At 43.1% G+C, this 23,556-nt stretch overlaps 1 protein-coding gene across 3 annotated transcripts in view; it reads right to left on the bottom strand.

Annotated features, from left to right (window-relative positions):
• Nucleotides 1–23,556, bottom strand: part of PRKCQ (protein kinase C theta) — a 92,757-nt gene that overhangs the window by 39,106 nt on the left and 30,095 nt on the right. For 2 of the 3 annotated variants that reach the window (XM_075925986.1, XM_075925985.1), the window contains 7 exons: nt 8,333–8,532; nt 6,645–6,705; nt 4,859–5,021; nt 3,407–3,438; nt 3,230–3,315; nt 1,575–1,704; nt 1,211–1,320 (listed from right to left, as the gene is read on the bottom strand). In XM_075925986.1, the coding sequence (XP_075782101.1) occupies nt 1,211–1,320; nt 1,575–1,704; nt 3,230–3,315; nt 3,407–3,438; nt 4,859–5,021; nt 6,645–6,705; nt 8,333–8,532 (782 nt within the window). Of the gene's footprint in view, nt 1–1,210; nt 1,321–1,574; nt 1,705–3,229; nt 3,316–3,406; nt 3,439–4,858; nt 5,022–6,644; nt 6,706–8,332; nt 8,533–23,556 lie in introns of those variants that run through there. The other variant, XM_014577273.3, reaches the window with a different exon arrangement.

The following is a 23,556-nucleotide window of genomic DNA, read 5'->3' on the forward strand; positions in this document are numbered from 1 at the left end:
GAGGTTTTGGCTGCAAATGCCCACAAGCACCGGTGTCGCGTGACCCCTGCTTCGCCCACACAAGCAGGATTGTAGAAAGACAAGGAGGTGGCGACTGACTCAAGCCACTGAGTTAGTTGCGGGTCATGCTTTTGGAATCTTTGTTTCTTTAAAGCAATCCTTGGTGGAAGAGCTGGAATCGTTGTGTGGTTATATATATACTACAGTAATGGCTAGGAGCCCCAGACAAGCTCTGGGTCCCATTGTACTGGGTACAGTACCACACCCATGGTCAGAGACAGGCTTTGCCCGGGAGAGTGACAATCTAAGGGTGTGTCTAGACTACCTAGTTTTGTCGACAAAAGTGGACTTTTGTCGACAAAACTATACCAGCGTCTACACTACCGCTGAGTTCTGTCGACATAACGTCGACAGAACTCAGCAGTTTTGTCGACGCTGGTATACCTCATTTTCCGAGGCATAATACCTTCTGTCGACAGAACTCTGTCGACAGAAGGTGTTATTGCCTGTAACATTGCGTCCAGACTACGGAGTTCTGTCGACAAAGCAGCTTGCTTTGTCGACAGAACTCAATGTGTCTGGATGCTCTTTGTCGACGGAAGTTTTGTCGACAGTATCTGTCGACAAAACTTCCGTCGACAAAACGCGGTAGTCTAGACGTACCCTAATAGACAAGACAGAGTGGAAGGGGAACAGAGGATGAAATGTGTCCTAGCTCACACAGTGGGTGAATAGACTACCACCCAGGCAGGCCTGCCAATGAGGGGGGGCAAAGAGGACAATTACCCAGGCACTTTAGAAGGATCTGCCCCCCTTTCAATGGCAGGAGTGGCTGAGAGTTCTGGGTCCTTTTGTATTGCTTGGGTAGGGCACAGAACTCCTAGACCAATGTGGATTGGTAGTGGCAAAGGCAGCTGGGTGGGCATGTGGAAGCACTGTCTGTGTTGGAAGAGCATGCCCAGCAGTGCAGCTGGCTCCTCGCTGGACACCGTGCAGGCTCAGCCCCGCCCAGATGTCAGGCGGACTGGTTCCACGCAGGAATGACGTGTGTGTGTGTGTGTGTGTGTGTGTGTGTGTGTGTGTGTGTGTGTGGAGGCCCGTTGGCTGTTCTCTCCTGGGGCCCAGAACGGCCGTTGGCAGGTCTCTTAAATGTCCCTCTAGAGCCCCCTGTCCGCTAACCCACACTGTTCCAGCCCACCCACCGTCCTACCTGCTGGGTGCTCTCTATCAACGCCAGCGCTTCGGCCATGAGTTTCTGGTTCACTCCACAAAGGTTGGCCACTTTCGTCTGGCACTTATGATGGACGTTCATGCCGCATGCTGAAAGGAAAGAGGTGATCAGAGCACGGAGAGGTTTGCATGATCAACAGTCTTTGGTTTACTGGAGGCAGAGCACTTCTATTGGCCCAAGCCAGTGGCTGAGGGTGAAATCCATCTCTGTGCTGCACTACGTAGCTCAAGACCTAGGTACCCGACCCAACTGGTGTCATAGTCCTCAGGAGAGCAACCCTGGTGAACATACCATGCATCTACACTTGTAGAGCACAACAAGAACCCATGGAATGCGGACTCACCGTCACACTTTAACCCTTGCCTCGCCAAGCCCCAAAGAAGCGTGCCACAGTGCTCGCAGAACGTCGGGCTCTTGTAGTTGTAAACCTTAAACCGGTGAGGCATGTCTATCTTAAACCTCTCCTTGTGGAACTGCAGGAAGAAAAGACATCAGTGAGAATATCACCCACTCCATAGAGGTGCTGAATTAAAAATATTATTGATCAGGGGTATTATACTGCTGCCCATCACTGTGGTCTTTGAGAGTCTTAGTTATCAGGGTTTTTACCATGAATGGGGGGAAAAAATCCTTAGGAATAAGCAATATATCATACATAGAAAATAGGGTGGGAAACAAGTGACAGGACTTTTGTTATTGGGTTTGAACAAAAAAAGGAAATTGTCTATAGATTTTCAAAGCCAGCTAGGGAGTTTGGCCACATAACTCCCATCTTTGCCAACAAGAACTGTGTGACGAAACCCACTAGTTAGTTCTGAGAGTAACAGCCAAAAGTGTTTGAAGGGTGTAAATACTATAGAGGGATCAGAATTGATTAGGGAAATGCCATGTGGTTCAGGAAATACCAAAATGTTCAAAAAATGTTCAAAAATAATTAGGGGCTTGGAAGGGGTCCCATATAAAGAGAGATTAAAATGACTTGGACTTTTCATCTTAGAAAAGAGGAGACTAAGGGGGGATATGATAGAAGTCTATAAAATCATGACTGGTATAGAAAAAGAGAATAAGGAAAAGTTATTTATTTGTTCCCATAACATAAGAACTAGGGGTCGCCAAATGAAATTAATAGGTAGCAGGTCTAAAACTAACAAAAGAAAGTTTGTCTTCACACAGCGCACAGTCAACCTGTGGAACTCCTTGCCAGAGGATGTTGTGAAGACCAGGACTTTAACAGGATTCAAAAAAGAGCTAGATACATTCATGGAGGTTAGGTCCATCAGTAGCTATTAGCTGGGTTAGATAGGAATGGTGTCCCTAGCCTCTGTTTGTCTGGAAATGGATGATAGGAGAGGGATCATGTGAGGATTACCTGTTGTGTTCACTCTCTCTAGGGCATCTGGCATTGGCCACTGTCAGCAGATGAGACACTGGGCTAGATGGATCTATGGTCTTACCCAGTATGGCTGTTCTTATGTAGGTATAAATAGGAGATGTGGAATTAAATTAACTAAGAAAAATGTAGTCTTAATATCAAGGGGGAATGGCAGCTTACTCTCATTTCTGCACAGGAGAGAGGAATGCTTCCTGGAGCAGTAATATGAAAAAGCAAGATAAAAGCATAATAAAGGGGAACTTGTCAAAATGCAGATCTCCCATTAACAGCTGGCTAAGTTTGGATAAAATATACACACTGAAAATGGTAAAACTTCACCCAATAATATCTTTCTCCCTAGTGCCCATAACTTCTATTTCAGATACAGTAGCTCTTTTAGGAGCACATCCAGTCTTGACTTAAATATTGCAAATTCAGTTGTTAAATTGGAGTGCATCCCAAATAAAGGATTGTGTGACTGACTAGGGAGGTGCAAGCAGATACAAATATGATCTGTTCTACCCATTCCACACCAGTAACTTTAGTGGCTTCACTCCTGTTACTCCGGATTGACCGCAGGATGAAAGAGAACAGAATGAAAGCCCATGCTGAAATGTGACACATACCATAGTTTCTCTGCTATTGATTGCTGACCCTGTGCACTTAGCTATTACTTTATCAATACACTTCTTATGAATGGCCGCATTGCACTCTGAAAAAACAGAGAAGTCACAACATTAGGAACAAATGCTATTTAAAAATGACTGAATAAACAATTATAGTAATATAATAAAGCTTCTTACGTCTGCACTGGTAGCCTTGTTTGTTAAGACCCCTAGAATAAACAAAAAACTGGTTAACTGAATTTTCAGAGTTAATGTCAGCAATATGAATTTTTCATAAAACAACATTGATTTTTATTAGCTCCTGCTAGGCTTTTTTAGCATAAGTATCTTTATTCAATTCAGCTAGTAGTTTGAAAGACTACAGGTGGCCCTCACAGCCTTTTTTTTTGTGCACTTCGTAACTTTTCATTTTGCATCAATTAATGGCAAACCGTTTGTTAGAAATTTACGTGTGTTTTAGTCACTGAGCGAATTTTCATCCTACAGCAAATGCAATTAGAATCATGACAATTGTGTCATATCCTTGAAATGAAACAGTAACCCCTATATGTAATATTGGTGAAGGGCCTGACATCTGGATGCTTAGGGTGTGTCTACATTGCACCGTTATTCCGGAATATTGGCCGTTATTCTGGAAAAACAATACTAGCATCCACACAGCAATTGAATTATTTCAAAAGAAAATCGAAATAATGGAGGGCTTTTTCTAATATTTGTAAACCTCATTCCATGAGGAATAACGCCTCTTCCAAAAAAGCTCTTTCGGAAGGGGGCGTGTGTGGACGCCCCACTCCTGCTATGTCTAAATAGTGCCTTACCAGGGCCATTCTAAGTTATTCCTCCCCAGTGCCTCCTGGGTTCTAAATCAAGATAGCACATCCACATTAGGGGAGCCTGCCTCGGACTAATTTTGAGGCTGCCCTGTAGTGTGGACGCTCTATTTCAAAATAAGTTATATCTTCCGGAATAGCTTTTTCCAAAATAAGCTTGCAGTATAGATGTACCGTAGCTCACACAAGTAGTCCTTACTCCTTCAAACTGTTCCACTGGCCCAAATTCTGCCGCCTTTTCTCAGTTCCTAGTCCCAAGGACCTGATCACACTCCCATTAAAGTCAATGGACAGATTCCCAGGCCCAAAACTTGAAAGGTATTTTTGGCAGGTGACTCCCACTGATTTCAAAGGAAGTTTAGTGGCTAAATACCTTGGAGGATTTGTGCTTGACCGATTTAACTAGGAGCTGGACTGAGGCCCTGCTCAGGCAAACCCACTCTGAAAAGGCTCATTGGAGTCAAGTATACAAGGGAGAGTTGTAGGGTCAGGTCACTTAGTGGTAAGCAATAATAACATTTCTTTACTGATGTCTGGAGGATGTCCTGCAATGATGCTCAATGACTAAGATATGTGACTCTGGATCCTACAGTGTGTACCAGGAGATCCTAGGGCTATCTGCATACACACGTACATACTGAAATGCACCGTGCTAGGATCCAGGGAATACCTGAAAGCACTTGCCCCGATTCTCATTCATTAGTAACTACAGTGTGCTCACAGAAGGGCAGCTGGAGAGCACGAGGTACAATGGGCTTCGGAATGAGTAGGGGAGCAGGCACCGAATTGTTGCACCTACCAGACAAACTCATGGCAGACGGAGCAGAACGTGGGCTGCGGGAAAAAGGTGGCGGTGAACTCGTGACATTTGACGTTGTGAATTTTGGCTTGCTTGATAGCTCCTCGGCGCTGGTGCAGGGAGAAAAACCCCTCTGTCTCGCAATCAATCAGCTCTTTAGCATCTGCGGAGAAAGGAGACACAAGAGTTCACAATGAAATACAGTTATGTCTATGTGTGGGGATAGATACAGTGTTAAGTGTATACAGTGTAAGCACAGTGTGTGCATTCTCTCACCACCCTTATACTGTATTTCTACTCTGTGTTCTGCCCTGTCTTTTAGGGGAGACTCTCAGAATGCGTTACAAGCATTAATAAACGAAGCCACATGGCACCCTTGCGAGGCAGGTGGTATACTCATTTGACAGATGGGGAAGGTAGCGAGGTTAAATGACTTGTATAAGGACGGAAGCTGGATAGTTGAGAATAGACTCCAGGAGTTCTAAGTCCCAGCCCTATGCTCCAGCCTCCTTTCTGTAATTACGCTGATGGAAGCAATGTATGTGAGACCAAACTAACCCAACATATAGACTTAGTATCAAATTTAAAAAAGAGAATCCACTGGTTAGAAATGAGCAGGCAGATGTTTCCACACCTGTTCTTTCATTCCCTAATGGTTAGCCACTATGGCTACGTCTACGCTTCGGGTGTTTTGCGGAAGAGGAAATGCAAATCATAGAATCATAGAATAATAGGACTGGAAGGGACCTCGAGAGTGGAGTGTTCATTTGCATATCTCAGGCTCTCATTTGCATATCGTCTTCCGATCCTTTTTGCGGAAGAGGTTTTTGTGATTAAAAAGCCCTGTGTAGATGGGGCCATTGGTTGGAAAAAAACCCTTTTGCACAAGAGCCCCTATTCCTCAAAAAATGAGGTTTACATGCTCTTGCACAAAAGGGTTTTTTTTCCAACAAATTGCCCCATCTACACAGGGCATTTTATCACAAAAAACTCTTCCGTAAAAAGGATTGGAAGAAGATATGCAAATGAGAGCACAAGATATGCAAATGAGCACTCTATTTGCATTTCCTCTTCCTCAAAACACCCGCTGTATAGACATAGTTTATGATGTGTTAAGATTCCTCTTTCAATGCTGAGCCAGTGTGATGGGAGGAGTTGACAAGGAATAGCACCAGTGTGAATGATTTTCTTTGTCATAGTGGAAGATCTTTCTAATTTCAGGTGGTTACTTCCCCATGTAGTCCTCCATCGTGCACCCATCAAAGTCAATGGGAGTTTTGTTATCAAGGCGAAAATGGGTTTAACACAGCCATTTGCGTATCTTGCCATCCCTCTATGTTGAGATTGTTCCAGACCAATATATTCTTAACCTATACATTTTTCAGCTAGCAGCTCTCCATGGAGCTAGTCTAGTCCTTTGGAAATCAACGGGAGTCTCTCCACTCTCCTGGATGGGGGCTGGTTCTAGGAGTAAATCATTTTTTTCCCCCTCATTGGGAAGGCATATATAGGGCTGGCTGTTTAAGAATCCACTTCATACTGGCAAAGCTAGCAAATTTGAAGGCAAATAACGGGGAGACAGCAAATGTGGAACCTCGCCATGCCATCGGAATTGCTTGTCATTGTGGAACTGCATTCAACCCATTGCAATGCTCTCATGTTTACAGATGAATCATCAATATTGACGTGAGCATTATTTTAAATGCTAGGCGATTATATGGAGATGATTTGCCCGTCCCACATAACCAGAACTAAAATCTGTTAATCAATAAATAGTGTAACTTGCCACTCATTTCCAGGAAGTATCTTGCACTCATTAGCATTCTCCCTTGAGGTTTCAAGTCTAGCTGGTTGACACAAGGAGAAAGGAAAAAAAATGTAGATGTTAGACAGCAGTACTACTTCCTAACAGTCACTTGTGCAAACTCAAAGCTAAAATCTAGTGACAATCTCAGCTGGCAAGAATAAAGTTAATTTCCAGATGGAGAGCAGTAAATGACAATAAGAGTGTGGGCTTGGTTGGTTCATTTTCAGGCATGGTAACCACTGGAGAACAAAGTAGACAGAAGGGTTGTGGGAGGAACAACTAACAATACGGGGATAAGATTATGTGGATTCACAACAGAGGCTTGTGAACAACATGCTAGAACATAGACAAAAATGGATCAGATAATGAAATAAGGCTCAGATTTTCCAGCAGAGTTCAGTATTCAGCAGCTTCCATCAAGAGAACATATCATTCCCAGAGACCACTACTGCATGCTAAGGACTTTTGTAAATTTGGCCACAGGCACCTAACTCCCGTTAATGGGAATCGGGTGCTTATTGCTTATCAGTGTTTTTCATTTGCTGGCTGGACCAAAATGTTTTTCTTTAATTAAAAAAAAAAAAAGTTTCAGGTTGACCCAAATGAACACTTCTGGCACTTAGAAAAGGGTAGAAAATATTCAATAAAAGTTTGATTTGACCCAACACACATTTCCTATTGTGTTTGAAGGCTTTTTACGTCAAAAAAATTTGTCTTGAGACAGCATTCAAAACGAAAAGTCAGGTTGAATAAAAACATTGAAATATTTCATCTGGAAAATGGGAAAACAAAGCGTTTAGATGGTTTTGGATTTTGTTAGGTTTTATTTTTCAACCAACACAATTTGGTGAACTCAACACAAAGTCACAAAATGTTTTGGTTGACCCAAACCTGTACTTTTCAGCCAAAAAGAGTTTTGGATGAATAATTTTGCTCTTTAGGCTCTTCTGCAAATCTCACTGGATCCTTAGGTCCCTAAACACCTTTGTAAATCCGTCCCTGTGAAGCAAAATGCAACTTTGGCTATATCTACATAGCCAGGATTCCAGAGGTTGTGCGTCCTCCTGAGCTGGAAGTCTACATAGAAATAAAAGAGCCCTAACTGAGTCTCATGAGCACAAAGGAGCTGGCACAGACCAGTTGCAACTTTTTTTTTTTTTGCTGTGTAGACATACTTGTAGACTCTGTAAACCCATAGACTTTTAAGTACCCAAACTGCTTTTTAAAATAGGAGTTAGGTGCTTGTGAAAATTTCACCCAATGACTAAATCATAAAATTTAGCCTGAAAACGGAGAGGAAAAATATCCTGCAATTCAAGTAACGTAACGTCTCCAAATGTCATGTCACTATTAAGATAATTCACCTGTAGTCACTCACAATACTGTGGGTCCCCAAAGGACTTTCTAAGCAAAGTTATGATGTCTACATGACTCATAGGAACCAGAATGCTTGCTAATATAAAGCATGTGTTGCTCTTTTTGATGTTCATGGACGGCTTTCCGTAAAGCAATACCCAAAATGACTCAGCATGCGTTCCTTGTTGGCAGACAATTTTTCTTGGCATATCATTTAGGTTTGTAATCTGGTATGCACACAGTGCTTCCCCTCATTCTATAATAGTTACCTCTCATGAGATATCTGGGCGTTCAGACCCCAAAGCACTTACCCATATTTCCGTCTTCCCATTACTCTTCTTGCACTTGTCTGCCAGTACATTGAGTTCGACAGTGGTTTCTGAAACCATTTCTGCACTTTTGTCCTTCACAACAATGTGCATGAGCCTGCCCTTGTTGATATGGGCATCGAAGGTGCTGTTCCAAGGTGGGTACATGGTGGGCTTCTTTTGGACGTACACTTGTCCATTCTCTGTTAATAGAAAGGGATTTAGAGTTATTGGGATGTCCACCTGAGAGAACGTGACCCAATGTGGATGATTCTCAGTTAGGTCAAAGCCACTCTGATAGTGAGAAGGGGCCTTGGACTAGATTTAATGTAATCTGTGCCCACTTTAGGCCTCTTTATTCTGTCACAGATATGGTATAAAATGACAGTGTAAATAAGAACCAAGTCCATGAAAAATCAACGGAGCTACACTGGTGTTAATCTGAAGTCATGCAGTTATGAATCAGGACAAAATTTTGCCTCGGTCAAAATTATTTTTCCAGCATTCCCACCTCTCAAATTGTTTGACTTCCACGAGGAAATCAAAACAAAAACACAATTCAACAGTTAGACAGTCTGAACCCACACAAGCAAGCAGGCAGCGAGATCATTTCTGTGAAGGAAATGGGACTGGAGTCAGAGAACCTAGACTTCCGTGAGAGGATAATCAGTCGTTTCCCTCACAATTACTCCATTAAGGACAGAACCACTGAAGAAAAGCAGCATAATCTGACATAGGAGACACAGCTTAGTTAGGGTTGCCGGATGGTTGAAACAAAAATACCGAACACCCCCACTCTACCCCCCCCCCCAAAAAAAAACACCGGGAAAAATTCTGTTGAAGGAAAAAAAAAGAAGCATTAAAAAAGCATGTCCCCTTTAAGAGTGAGTGCAGGGATAGGAACAGAGGAGTGGTTGAGCACTAACACCCAGGGGAAGTATTGCTTCCCCTTGGTCAGCAGCCATTTTGTGCCAGCAGCCTTGCAGAAGCAGGTAAGCATGGGGGCTGGGGTCATGGGGCTGGGAGTTTTGGGGGCCAGAAGGGAGCTCGGGAGGGAGAAGGGGGAGAGGCCAGGCTCTGAATGTTTGTAGGGTTGCCAGGTGCCTGGCAGTTTCGCCTCCTGGCTGGGGAAAAATCAGAAAATACTGGATATCTCAAGTGTCCGGTATTCTTTGAATTTTTTACCAGCCAGAAGGCAAAAATACTGGACTGCAAATACCGGACACCTGGCAACCCTAAGCTTAATAGGATGTGGTATATCTTTGAGGCCTACCATAAAACTGCCTCGCCTGTCCCAGTTATACTTCCCTCCACTTGTAAGTCAGAGTGTCACCAGACTCTTGTCCCAATCTGCTCATTTCCTTCGGTCTGGCTTTTGCCCTCTCCACATTTGAATCGGACATTTTCCTCCTGAGTGCTGCCTGGATGCCAGCAGAATAACTAAGAACACAGGAGAAAGGCTTTCTGTCTTCAGTTCTGGTGCCCAAATCCACAGACTCAGAGCTGCTGGGAGAAGCCATCATGGGGAAAGAAGGACTTTTTTTATCCCTGTTGTGACCATACAAATGAAAAGAACCGTATCCATCTTTCTCAGTATTATACTGTCAGTTTATCATTGAATCATAGAACACTAGAACTGGAAGAGACCTCGAGAGATCATCAAGTCCAGTCCCTTACCCTCATGGCAGGACCAAGCATGGTCTATAATAGATCATCATATCATTATATATATCAAGGGCTTGGACTCTTTACTCAGGGTGAGTTCTGTTTAATAATAACTACCCAGAACTCTTCATTTTATAACATGTTAATTGATTGGAATATGAAAATTAAAATATAAAGCATGTTTAAGTGCATTGAGGGATAATAATATCGCTCTTCTGCGGTTAGCCAATGTCAGGACCCTTCAGGCTCCAGGTTGGTTTCCTGTGGAAGCAAAAATCAACGATGCAAAGGCAGAGGGTGTGTCCATACTGTAGCTGGATTATTTACACTATATACACAAATCCATGAACAGATCTGGTCATGAACGGCATGCAGAAAAAGCAACCCTTTCTGAACTCTCCATCCAAAAACCAATACTGGGTTCCCAGGAAGTCACTCTGCACCAAGAATTGATTGGAGTTAGAGAAATAAAGAGAGGGAAGTATTTCCCTTGCTGTCTGCAACAGCCTCCCTTAAAAGAAGCTATGTAAATGACCTAACAATAATACCGCATGTCTTCTGACTGTGCACTGCTTGCATTCTATGTGTAATGGTGCTGTCTGGTGGCTTTCGTCATAGCAACAATAATACTTTACATACAGCAGTAATATTTCCATAGCCGCTTACTTCTGATGATCTACAAAAACTTCACAAATATTGATAAAAATACTTTCAGGACTCCTTTTTACATCCTGCAGAAGCAATAGAAACTTCAGCACTAGACTGGGATTTAGGAGATCTGGGTTCTGTTCCTGAGTTAGCCTCTAGCCTTCCAGGTGATCTTAGATAAGTCACGTCCGTGCTCTATGCCTCAGTTTTCCCATCTGTGAAATGGGGATAATGATACTGACCTCCATTGTAAAGTGTTTGAGATTTACTGAAGAAAACTGTTATGTAAGAGCTCGGTATAATTAATTAGTATTATTATAATCACCATTATCTTTCTCCATCTTTATTTCACCTTCAAATATTTAGGTGCATACAACCAATTGGAAGCAGTTTAACTAAAGGTGGTTTTATGGTGACATTTGTCTGAGTTTCATTTTAGGCACTCTTATTTTGGCATACCAGGTGTTCATTCTGACTTCTCTTAATCCAATTTAAAAAAATGGATTAAGTGAACCACCTTAAACCTAAATTAAGTGCATCTTCATGCAGATTTACACTATTTTAACCAAATCAGTTTGCAAACTGATTTAAGGTAAACCACTGCAAGTTCTGATTTCAGACCAGTTCTTGAAGGAGCTGGATTTTAAGGGAGCCCATGCTTCCAGATGAAAGAAATCCCCCTTTCCTGTCTTTTCTTTAAGGGTTCAGAGTGGGTAGAGCCAAAGAAAAGAGACAGAGACCTATTGTTGATTGGGGTTTTTTGGAGGAGAATCAGCTATGAGCCACCTGCTGCGGCTAAGAGGAAGGAGTAAGAACCAGTGTACGGGAAGATTTCGTTAAATCCAGTAATGTGCCTGAACCACTATTGCTTACTATTTGAACTTTAGCAACCAAGCTAACAGGCCCAAAATAGGCCTAGACAGCATGACCAAGTCAGGGAGGGGGAAGAAGGGAGAGTTTGGGTGCCACAGAGAGGGCAGGTTGGCTCCGCATCCTTCCTGAGGCCCAAATCTCTAGTGAAATCGCTGAGCTATACATTAAGAAAAACAGGAAGTCTGTCTAAATGCCCTAAGACATATATCTGTCAGGGCCCCCGAGCATAGAGTCTTTGAAAAAGAAAAAATACTAATGGATAAATAGGGAAGGGAAGTTTGAGTTAGGGGGGACAATTTTGGGAACACTTGAAGGGACGCCTCAGGGATTCCTTGAGCACTCTTCTCATCTGGACACATCTTCGTCCCCATTGGCAGACGGAAGACTGGCCATCAGAAGCCTGCTCGGTGTCACTCAAGAGCCACCCTCAACTTCAGTAATTATCGAGGGTGGGGTGTTTTACTAACCTGTTGCAGACGTGTGTAAGTGCTTGAGACTAAGTAAAGTTTAGCTCTAAGTGAAATCACTCTTGTGTTGTCCTGTTTGTACCATCCATCTATCAGTCGGACAACCATGTCTTCCTGAATTATTTCCTGACACCACCTCGCAGAGAGTAAAAGTTACTGAGAGGTTTGGGTTGAAAGAACCCCGGGTTACACCAGAAGGGAGGAAATAGAGAAAGGGGAGCAGATGGGCAGCTTTTAATCTCCATTCCCTGTCTGGCTTACTCAGTGACACCAGAAAGTTTCCTTCACTGCTCCTTTTGATCTCCCCCACTCCCACCCTTAAAAATCCACACCCTCCCACCACCCCGTCTAGCACCTGCACCATTGGAGGAAAAAGCATAGAAGAGATGTTACTTACTGCACCTGGTCTGCGTTCCAGTGTGACTTCTGCTAGGATGCTACCTCTCAGCTCCCTGGGTCTATTCTGTTTGCATATCACGACAGCAATGTCCCCCCCTCCGCATCCCTGCCTTCACTAAAGAAGTAGAGACAAGGACTGAGAAAAGAAATAGACTGTCTTGAAGGAAGTATCAAGGATCCAGTTCCAGATCCCTGTGTGTGTTGTGGTTTTATATGGTAATGACCAGATCGTGAACTCTTTACTCTCACTGGTTTATTTACCCTATATATACCAGTCCTTGAACAGAGGTGGTCACAAATGGCAAGAGGCCAAACCCTGCTTTCTAAAATCTCAGCCCAAACTCTGGTATTTTCTTCCCCGGAGCAATTTTGCACTAAGACATTAGAGAAATGAAGTCAGAGAAGAAACTTCTTACTACTTGCCACAGTTTCTGGAAAAAGTATCTGCATTCCAAAACTAATAACACAGCATTTCCTCAGATGAACTGGGACTTCTTGTATCAGTGTCTCCCAATAAGAGTAGAGGCTGCACCACTCAGCCCAAAGTTAATCTGTATTTGGACTTCTCCAGCACAAGAAATTTGGATCTGTGGTTGGGCACCTTTTACTCACGCTTGAACACTGTGGCTATGTCTAGACTGGCAAGTTTTTTCACAAAATCATCTGATTTTGAGGAAAAACTTGCCAGCTGTCTACACTGGCTGCTTGAATTTCCGCGAGAAAACTGACGATCTCATGTAAGATCATCAGTGTTCTTGCGGAAATACTGTGCTGCTCCCGTTCGGGCAAAAGCCCTCTTGCGCAAATCATTTGAGCAAGAGGGCCAGTGTAAACAGCACAGTACTGTTTTGCGCAAAAAAGCTCTCATGGCTAAAATAGCGATCGGGGCTTTTTTGCGCAAAACCATGTCTAGATTGGCCACGGACGCTTTTCTGCAAAAAGTGCTTTTGCGGAAAAGCGTCCTGCCAATCTAGATGCGATTTTCCGAAAATGCTTTTAACGGAAAACTTTTCCATTAAAAGCATTTCCGGAAAATCATGCCAGTGTAGACGTAGCCACATGTATGTATACAGATTGTTACAATTAATATACATACAATAATTGTTGGCTTAATTCGTCAACTGTCTTTGACGGGGTTTCACCAGGGGTGACTCTGTCTTCATCTACCAAATAACAGAGGCTTGCTTCAAGGCACAAGCTCATAAATATGCATTCAGTATCTTTTTGATAAAAGTTGCACAAAAAGAAAATCAGCCAATTGCAACATAAACTTCCAGATATCACTGTGAACAAAAATATTAACAGGAAGAGCCATCACTCCCTCACTGCATCAGCTATCAAGTCACCCGACATAGAGAAATCAATTTATTCAAAAGACACAGTCATTTGCAAAATAAATAGCTCAGTCTTAATGCCCTGGAAAATATACGGCTAAAATAAACAAACACTGGGATGGAAATGAATTGGCCAATGCATAAAGGCAAAATTTTCTCTGCCATACCTCCAGTGAAGTCAATACAGTTATATCAGGATTAATTTACCCCCACTCTCTTGGAAGATGAAACAACATCTGTTTTTCCTGTAGCAGGAGGCTTTTTCCTTGGCTGACAGCTCTTGATCAGTGAGCCTGCGTACTAAGTTCAAACACAGTGCAGAATCTCTCATGAGGCAAATGTCACCAAGACAGGTGCTAAAAGGGCATGGATCCAGGTGGCCCAGTAGGTCCAGAGCAGTTTTTAAAGGGCAGAGTTTTTTATACCTCAAAGGCTCCTGTGATGTAATTTCTCTTCTGCAGCAGACTGCAATAGCACTTCCAGCCGTTTTATTTTTATTTTTAAGAATGGCCACGGCCTTTGATTAAATACTGTGATTTCTTTGTTTAAAACTAACAACCCCAAGACCTTGCCTCAAGTTATAAAGTGCAGGGAAAAAACCCCGCGCATTCGACAGACCCAACAGCGAAAGACAACACCAAATGATGCAAAGTATTCAGTAAAATCTCCTACCAAAATGGCTCCAGCATAGAGGCTGTGTCCAGACTCTGGGGCTACGTCTACACTGGCCCCTTTTCCGGAAGGGGCATGTAAATTTCACTAGTCGTCGTAGGGAAATCCGCGGGGGATTTAAATATCCCCCGCGGCATTTAAATAAAAATGTCCGCCGCTTTTTTCCGGCTTTTAAAAAAGCCGGAAAAGAGCGTCTACACTGGCCCCGATCCTCTGGAAAAAGCGCCCTTTTCCGGAGGCTCTTATTCCTACTTTGAAGTAGGAATAAGAGCCCTGGAAAAAGCGCCCTTTTCCGGAGGCTCTTATTCCTACTTTGAAGTAGGAATAAGAGCCTCCGGAAAAGGGCACTTTTTCCGGAGGATCGGGGCCAGTGTAGACGCTCTTTTCCGGCTTTTTTAAAAGCCGGAAAAAAGCGGCGGACATTTTTATTTAAATGCCGCGGGGGATATTTAAATCCCCCGCGGATTTCCCTACGACGACTAGTGAAATTTACATGCCCCTTCCGGAAAAGGGGCCAGTGTAGACGTAGCCAGGGGTTTTTTCGGGAAAAGTAGCCTTTTTCCGAAAAAACTTCCCCTGCGTCCAGACTCAAGCTGCGTTCTTTCGAAATTAAATCGAAAGAACGCGGCTTTTCTTTCGATGGCGGTAAACCTCATTTCACGAGGAAGAACGCCTTCTTTCGAAAGTTCCTCTTTCGAAAGAAGGCGTTCTTCAATGTAAATAGGGCTTCTTCAAAAGAGAGCATCCAGACTCACTGGATGCTTTCTTTCGAAAAAGCAAGCCGCTTTTTCGAAAGTTCAGCGTGCAGTCTAGACACTCTCAATCGAAGAAAAATAAAGATAAAATACTTTTTAAGTGCCCAACTTCACAAACGATATCAGATTCAAGCAAAGTTTCTCATCCCATGCTTCCAGCTGGTTACTGGCCTAACTCTTCCGGTCAGATGGCTTCCCCAAAGTCCAACAGCTGTTTTCCTTTGTCGTCTTAGGTATGATGCCAGAGAGAGACAAGGAGAGACAGCAGTTTCTTGGGGTATTTCGCCCTCTTTTTATAGTTTTGTGGTCCGTTTTTGAAAAGCATTTCCATCTGAGAACTAGGAAACAGGAAGTCTACTGGAAGGAGACTCCATGCTGGGTTTTTTCCCCTAAGACATAGATCTCTTTGTTCCTGTCCCCTTTCTTGCCAAAGAACGATTTCTTAGTAAGTAACGGCTCATCAGCATTGCTGATACCTGCCTGGGGCATCATCTTGCTCTTTGTCTTTGAGATACTGGTTTAATCACTCTTTAGACTTATCTGGGAAATATATTTCAATCCTGATTTCAGCTTAAGAACATAAGAATGGCCATACTGGGTCAGACCAAAGGTCCATCTAGCCCAGTATCCTGTTTGCCAACAGTGGCTAATACCAGATGTCCCAGAGGGTGGGATCATAACAGGTAATCTTCATGCGATCCCTCTCCTGTCACCCACTTCCAGAGAAACAGAGGCTGGGGACACCATTCCTACCCATCCTGGCTAATAGCCATTGATGGACCCAGCCTCCATGTTCAAAACTCTACATACAATGTTGCTATTGTTGCTATATGCACTTTACCATGATATTACTGATCAGCAAGTTATGAGTTTTCAGTTGATACCTCCAAAGGCATATCTGGTACAAAGAGTATTTCAGTAACATGCAGGGTGTGAACACAGAGGCGAGTTCTTTCACAAGCTCAAGCGACGAGGAGTTCTGTGGCACCATATAGACTAACATATTTATTGGAGCATAAACTTTTGTGGGCAAAGACCACTTCAGATGCATGTAGTAGAAATTCCAGAGGCACGTATAAATATTCAGGCATATGAAAAGAGTACAAATAAAGAGTAAGGCTAGAGATAACGAGGTCAATTCAGTCAGGGAGGATGAGGACCACTTCTAGCAGCTGATGTGGAGGTGCAAACACCAAGAGAGGAGAAACTGCTTTTGTACTTGGCTAGCCATTCACGGTCTTTGTTTAATCCTAAACTGATGGTGCCAAATTTGCAGATGAACTGTAGCTCAGCAGTTTCTCTTTGAAGTCTGCTCTAGAAGTTTTTTTGTTGCAGGATGACTACCTTTAGATCTGCTACTGTGTGACCAGGGAGACTGAAGTGTTCTCCTACAGGTTTTTGTATATTACCATTCGTGATATCTGATTTGTGTCTGTTTATTCTTTTACATAGAGACTGTCCAGTTTGGCCGATGTATATAGCTGAGGGGCATTGCTGGCATATGATGGCGTATATTACATTGGTAGATGTGCAGGTGAATGAGCCCATGATGGTTTGGATGATCTGGTTAGGTCCTGTGATGGTGTCGCTGGTGTAGATATGTGGGCAGAGTTGGCACTGAGGTTTGTTTCAGGGATTGGTTCCTGAGTTAGAGTTACAGCGGTGTGGTGTATAGTTGCTGCTGAGAATTTGCTTCAGGTTGGCAGGTTTTCCAATGGAGCTTAAGTCCATTAATGGCTATTAGCCAGTGTGGGTAAGGAATGGTATCCCCAGCCTCTGTTTGTCAGAGGGTGGAGATGGATGGCAGGGGAGAGATGGCTTGATCAGTACCTGTTCAGTTCACTCCCTCTGGGGCACTTGGTATTGACCACTGTCGGCAGACAGGATACTGGGCTGGAAGGACCTTTGGTCTGACCCAGTATAGCCATTCTTATGCTCTTATGTTGTCTGTGGGCGAGGACTGGCCTGCCTCCCAAGGTCTGTGAAAGTGAGGGATCATTGTCCAGGATGGGGTGTAGATCACGGATGCTGCATTGGAGAGGTTTTAGCTGAGGACTGTAGTTGATGGCCGGTGGTGTTCTGTTGGTTTCTAACATGGCTACCCCTCTGATACTTCACAAGCTCAGTCCACACTGACACATCACTGGGCCCAACCAACAAAAACAAATATTTTTAAATGTTACATTTTCAAAATAAACCAAAAATAGCAGAAAGTTCACTGAGCATTCTCTGTCCTGCAGTGGCAATTTAGCATCTTCACCCCCATAAAATTATTGGAGGCAGCATGGTCAGAGTGTAAGGCCACAGGGCCAGGATTTCTGCATTCTGTTACCAACTGATTAATTGAATCTCCTTGAGCATTTCGCCGAGACCAACATTTTCATGCTTGGATACCACATTTGGGCACCTAATAAAAACAGCCTGATCTTCAGAGATACTGTGCAGCAGCAGCAGCTGATGCATGAAACCTTCAGGAGGGAATTGAGTGTAAATTGTGTCAGAAGGGACCCAAGGCTCAGAAATCTACTAAGTCAAGGAAGTGGGGATCTAAGATCGTTTCCATTCCAACATGCTTTGAAAAGGTCTGCACAGCTTCCCTCCTGCCTACATCTCAGATCTTGTCTCTTATCATGTTTCCTCCCACCTCCTTTGCTCTGCCAGTGGGGCTGTCTGATGTCTACGCTCCTTTATTTCCTTCTCCTACTCCTGGATTCATTCCTTCTTCCAAGGTGCTGGATCACATGGCATCAGACCCCACTGTCGTCTTCTGCATTTCTCTCCTCGGTAAGAATCAGGGACACTAGACAACTAACAGATGCCCTAACAGTTTGGAAGAGCGGTTCTATTGCAGAGATACACTGAGATTTTCAAACAGCCCTAAGGGAGTTTTGTGCCCTAGTTCCCCTGAAATTCAAAGATACTGAGATGTTTAATTCCCATTGAAATTAGTGGGAGTTAATTGCATAAATATATTTAGGGATCTGAGTCCAGGTGTCTATCTCCATTAAATAAACATTTTCCATCAAGTCTCTGAATGCCTGTTGCCTTATGTCTGCTTATTTTAGATTACAGGCTCTTCTGGGCAGGGTCTGTGTAATATTTCTTGGGGTAATCACGGCTGTGAGGCTTCTGCTTCTTAGTGTGAGGAAGTCTGGTTTGTGCTTGCTGGGGGTCAGCTCCTGAACCTCATGGGCACAGGGAAGCTGACAGCCATGTTGGTCCCTTGGCAAGACAGAGGAGGTGGCCTGGTGCCATAAGGGATCCTGTAAGGGATGGGGCCTTGGGTGGAAGGGGCAGGACTAGGGCAGCTTGCTCTCAGCGCAGTCTGGAGTGCACCACGCCACCTCCCCCAGTTCTTAGAGCCACCAAAAACGTGCTGCATGGCGCTCTGATGGCAATTTAAAGAACCCGGGATTCTGGGCACTGCGGCTGCCTCAGTCGCAGTAGCGGCGGCCAGATCTCCAGGCCTTTTAGAATCGCTGGGCCCCAGGCAGTCATCCCCTTTCTGCTCCCCTATTGGCAGGGCTGGACGGGCAACACAAACACTCCCTTCTTGGTCTACATAGGTCCTGCTGTCACTCTGCAGGCTAGCAAAGGGCACAGTCCAGTCTTGGAGTCCTCCAAGCATCCCCCCTATTCTGCAGGATGCCTGTAATGTTCACAGATTCTCTGCTTCCAAAGAAACAATCTGTACCAGCTTACCAGTCCCACCTCAGATTTCCATGCCGCTTAATACACAGCACTTAGATAGGTTTGTAGTGAAATTAAGGGTACGTTTATTTAACAAAGCATCAGGACTCAAGGAACCGTGGTAGTGGACACAAATGGTTACGTAAAACGTGCATTCTAGAACATTCTAGCCGCCATGCATTCTAGCGATGCTCCTCCTGAGTCCCCCGAGACTGACCCCACTTTCATGCACACATGTGCTGTCATCTTGCCTCTTCCATGAACAACCCTGTGTGCTTCCTTGTACCCCTAGATCTATCCTAACAGCCCTTTTTCGTTAGTCGGAAATAGGACACAACTTGCTGTTTTTTCCATATTTTTTTTTTCCTGTAGATTTCACCATCTTTCCACTGGTATCTGACTTGTGTGCAAGCAGACATCCATGAAAAGACAGACAAAATATGGCCAGACAGAGCTGAGTGTTTGTTACTGCTGGCCTGAAAGGAACATGTCCCACGTTTGTTGTCTCCTGGTGACCTGTCCCAACTTGCAAATCTTCAGAATATAATTTTCAATGTAGATACACATCTTCAACATTATCCGTGCATACATTCTGCAATGATTATACTGGCTGTTGGTCAAAACTTCACATGCCACACTATGATGAACAATAATGCACATATTGGTTTAGAAGGGTACAGCTTGCTCAGGAAGGACAGGAAGGGAAAAAGGGAGATGTTGCTTTATGTATTAAAAATGTATCCACTTAGACTGAAATTGAGATGGACATAGGAGATAGACTTGTTGAGAGTCTCTTGGTATGGTTAAAAGAGGTAAAAAAAAAGGGTGATGTCATGGTAGAGTCTATTACAAACTGCCTAACCAGGAAGAAGAGGATGAAGCTTTTTTTGAAGAACTAACAAAATCATTCAAAGCACAGGAATTGGTGGTGATGGGGGACTTCAACTATCCAGACATCTCTTGGGAAAATAACATAGCAAGGCACAGATTATCCAAAAAGTTATTGAAATATATTGGAAACATTTTTTTTTTCATTTCAGAAGGTGGAAAAAGCTAAGGGGGGGGGGGGTTGTTCTAGATATGATTTTAACAAATGGGAAGGAACTGGTTGAGAATTTGGAAGTGGAAGGCAGCTTGGGTGAAAGTGATCATGAAATGATAGAGTGCATGATTTTAAGAAACGGTAGGAGGAAGAACAGCAAAATAAAGACAATGGATATCAAGAAGGCAGACTTAGAAAACTCAGGAAGTTTGTAGGTAAGGTCCCATGGGAAGCAAGTCTAAGGAAAAACAATTGAAGGCAGTTGGCAGTTTTTCAAAGAGGCATTATTAAAGGTACAAGAGCAAACTATTCCCCTATGCAGGAAAGACAAAGTATGACAAGAGACTACCCTGGCTTAACTGGGAGATCTTGAATGATCTAAAATACAAAAAGGAGTCCTACAAAAAGTGTTGAAGCTAAGTTACTAAGGATGAATATAAATAAAAAAAAGTATGCAGAGAGAAAATTAGAAATGCAAAGGCATAAAACTAATTCAAACTACCTAGAGACACAAAGGATAACAAGAAAACATTCTACAAATATATTAAAAGCAAAAGGAGGCCCAAGGACAGGGAAGGACTGCTACTCAACGAAGAGGGAAAAACAATCACAGAAAACGTGGAAAAGGAGAGGTACTTAATGACTTATTTGTTTTGGCTTTCACCAAAAAGGTTGGCAGTGGTTGAACACCTAACATATGAATGCTGGTGAACATAAGGTAGGTTCAGAAGTTAAAATAGGAAAAGAACAAGTTAAAAATTAGACACATGTCTTCAAGTCACCGTGGCCTGATGGAATGTATACCAGAATACTCAAGGAGCTGATTGAGGAGATATCTAAGCCTTTAACTATTATCTTTGAAAAGTCATGGAAGATGAATGACATTCCAGAAGAATGGAAGAGGGCAAATATGGTGCCCATCTATAAAAAGGGAAATAAGGACAACCCAGGAAACTACTGAGCAGTCAGTTCAACTTCTGTGCCAGGAAAGATAATGTAGCAAATAATTAAGTAATTCATCTGCAAACAACTAGAAAATAATAAGGTGATAAATAACAGCATGGATTTGTAAAGAACAAACCAACCTGATGGCTTTCTTTTATAGGACAACAAGCCTTGTGAATAACGGGGAAGTGGTAGATGTGGTATACCTGGACTTTAGTAAAGCATTTAATATAATTTGCATGACCTTCTCAGTAATAAACTAGGGAAATACAACCTAGATGAGGCTACTATAAGGTGGATGCATAAATGGTTGGATAACCATTCCTAGAGAGTAGTTATCAGTGGTTCACAGTCATGCTGGAGGAGCATAAAATGGGATTATGAAGGGATCCATTTTGGGACTGGTTTTGTTCAATGTCTTCATCAGTGATTTAAATAATGGTATAGAGAATATACTTATAGAGTCTGCAGATGATACCAAGCTGGGAGGTTTGGAAGCAGTGTTCCCTCTAAGCTGCATGGCAGCACAGCTTCACAGATGATTAATCAGCTGATTAATCACCTATGAAGCTGTGCTGCCCTGCAGCTTAGAGGGAACATTGGTTGCAAGTGCTTTGGAGGAGAGGTTTTGTCCAGATCATCAAAATGTCTGGACGAACTGGAGAAATGGTCTGATGTAAATATGATGAAGTTCAATAAGGACAAATGCAAAGTCCTCCACTTAGGGAGGATCAATCGGTTTCACACATACAAAATGGGAAATGACTGTCTGGGAAGGAGAACTGCAGAAAAGGAACTGGAGTTCATAGTGGACCACAAGCTAAATATGAGTCGACAGTGTTGCAAACATGATTCTTGATGCATTAACAAAAAAAGCAAACATGATTCTGGATGCATTAACAGGAGTGTTGTGAGCAAGACATGAGAAGTAATTCTTTTGCTCTACTATGCACTGATTAGGCCTCAGTCAGAGTATTGTGTCCAGTTCTGGGCACCACATTTCAAGAAAGATGTGGAGAAACTGGATGGGTCCAGAGAAAAGCAACAAAAATGATGAAGGGTTTAGAAAACATGAGCTATGAGGTAAGCTTGAAAGAAATGGCTTTGTTTAGCCTCGAAAAGAAAATTGAGAAGGGGCATAACTAGAAAGAGATAATAGTTAGATACAGGCAGGTGGGGGAATAAAAGAGGGGAATGATACTTCAGCAAGGTTGGCATCGGTTTTCTCTGCAAGCTGAGCACTTGGTCCACCACCCAGAAGAGATTCAAATGCCACTCAGCTGATTAGCAGTGCACCCACACCTGGCAGCAACCAGCAGCACGTGTTTCTACTGGTGGTGAACATTCACACATGCCTCAGTGCACATTACAATGTTTATTCTGCACATGGGTGGAAAAAATTAGAGGGAACACTGGTAGGCAGTGGTCAGTAATTGGTCTAATGATTAAGAAATGGTCAAACACAACAGTAAATACAAGGACTTTGACAATAATTATGACCCAATTTTGCAGATACTTATGGGTGAGAGTAACTTCACAAATGTGACTAAGCTCATTCGGATTGTTCTCATACTTAAAGACATGTATGAACATGGTTCCAGGACTAGGGCATCTCTAAGTCATTCCACTATCAAAACTGTAACAAGTGTGCATTTGGAGCTGGAAAACTGGCTACTATATAGTTTTGCTCTTCATCCCTCAGGATAACTCCTTCTCCCCCAAAATATATATCATATACTGGGGAGTTGTCACCCTGAGTAGTTCATTCATTTAGGAGTACTGTGTCCAGTTCTGAGCACCATATTTCAAGAAAGATGTGGAGAAATTGGAGAAGATTCAGAGAAGAGCAACAAAAATGGTTCAACGTCTAGAAAACACGAACAATGAGGAAAGACTTGGGCTTGTTTAGTTTAGAAAAGAGGTGACGGAGAGGGAACGATAGCGGTTTTCTAGTATTTTAAAAGAGTGATACAGGAAGGAGGGAGAAAAATTGTTCTTATTGGTCTCTGAGGATAGAACAAGAAGCAATGAGCTTACACTGCATCAAGGGAGGTTTAGGTTGGACATTAGGAAAAGCTTCCTAATTGTCAGGGTAGTTAAATACTGGAATAAATTGCCCAGGGAGGTTGTGGAATCTCCATCACTGGAGATATTTAAGAGCAGGTTGGATAGACATCTATCAGGGATGATCTAGATGATGCTTGGTCCTGCCATGAGGGCAAGAGATTGGACTTGATGACCTCATGAGGTCCCTTCCAGTTCCAGTGTTCTATGATTCAATGATCTCCATGACAAACACAGAGCTACTCACAGCTGTGCTCTCCTGGCCTATCCTGAACAATGCCTCACCATAGGCCATGTTGCACCATTGATTCTAAAGCACTTCTAACAGGAAGCCAGGGAGATCCTCACCTGAAAATGGAGACCTAGTGTTCTATGATTCTATATTCAGTTTTGAACGATTCAGCCGGGTTGAGAGATATTTCCCAGGCCTTTTCAAACAGAGACATGGCAGCACCAGGCTGTATCTCTAAAAAGGAAACGACCATTTTAAGTGATCCTGGTGTATCTCAGAGACACACAGGGGGTCTATTGTTAATCTGCACCTAATCTGAATACAAATGAAAGCATGTGACTCAGGTTAGCTAATTCTGGAGCAATGCATGCTGGGATCTGTTCTTGTAGCATCTATGAACGCATAGTAGCGATGAGGACTTTTCTGGACTGCAATTTTCAG

The sequence above is a fragment of the Pelodiscus sinensis genome, chromosome 1 (genome assembly GCF_049634645.1).
Source record: "Pelodiscus sinensis isolate JC-2024 chromosome 1, ASM4963464v1, whole genome shotgun sequence".
NCBI lineage: Eukaryota > Metazoa > Chordata > Testudines > Trionychidae > Pelodiscus > Pelodiscus sinensis.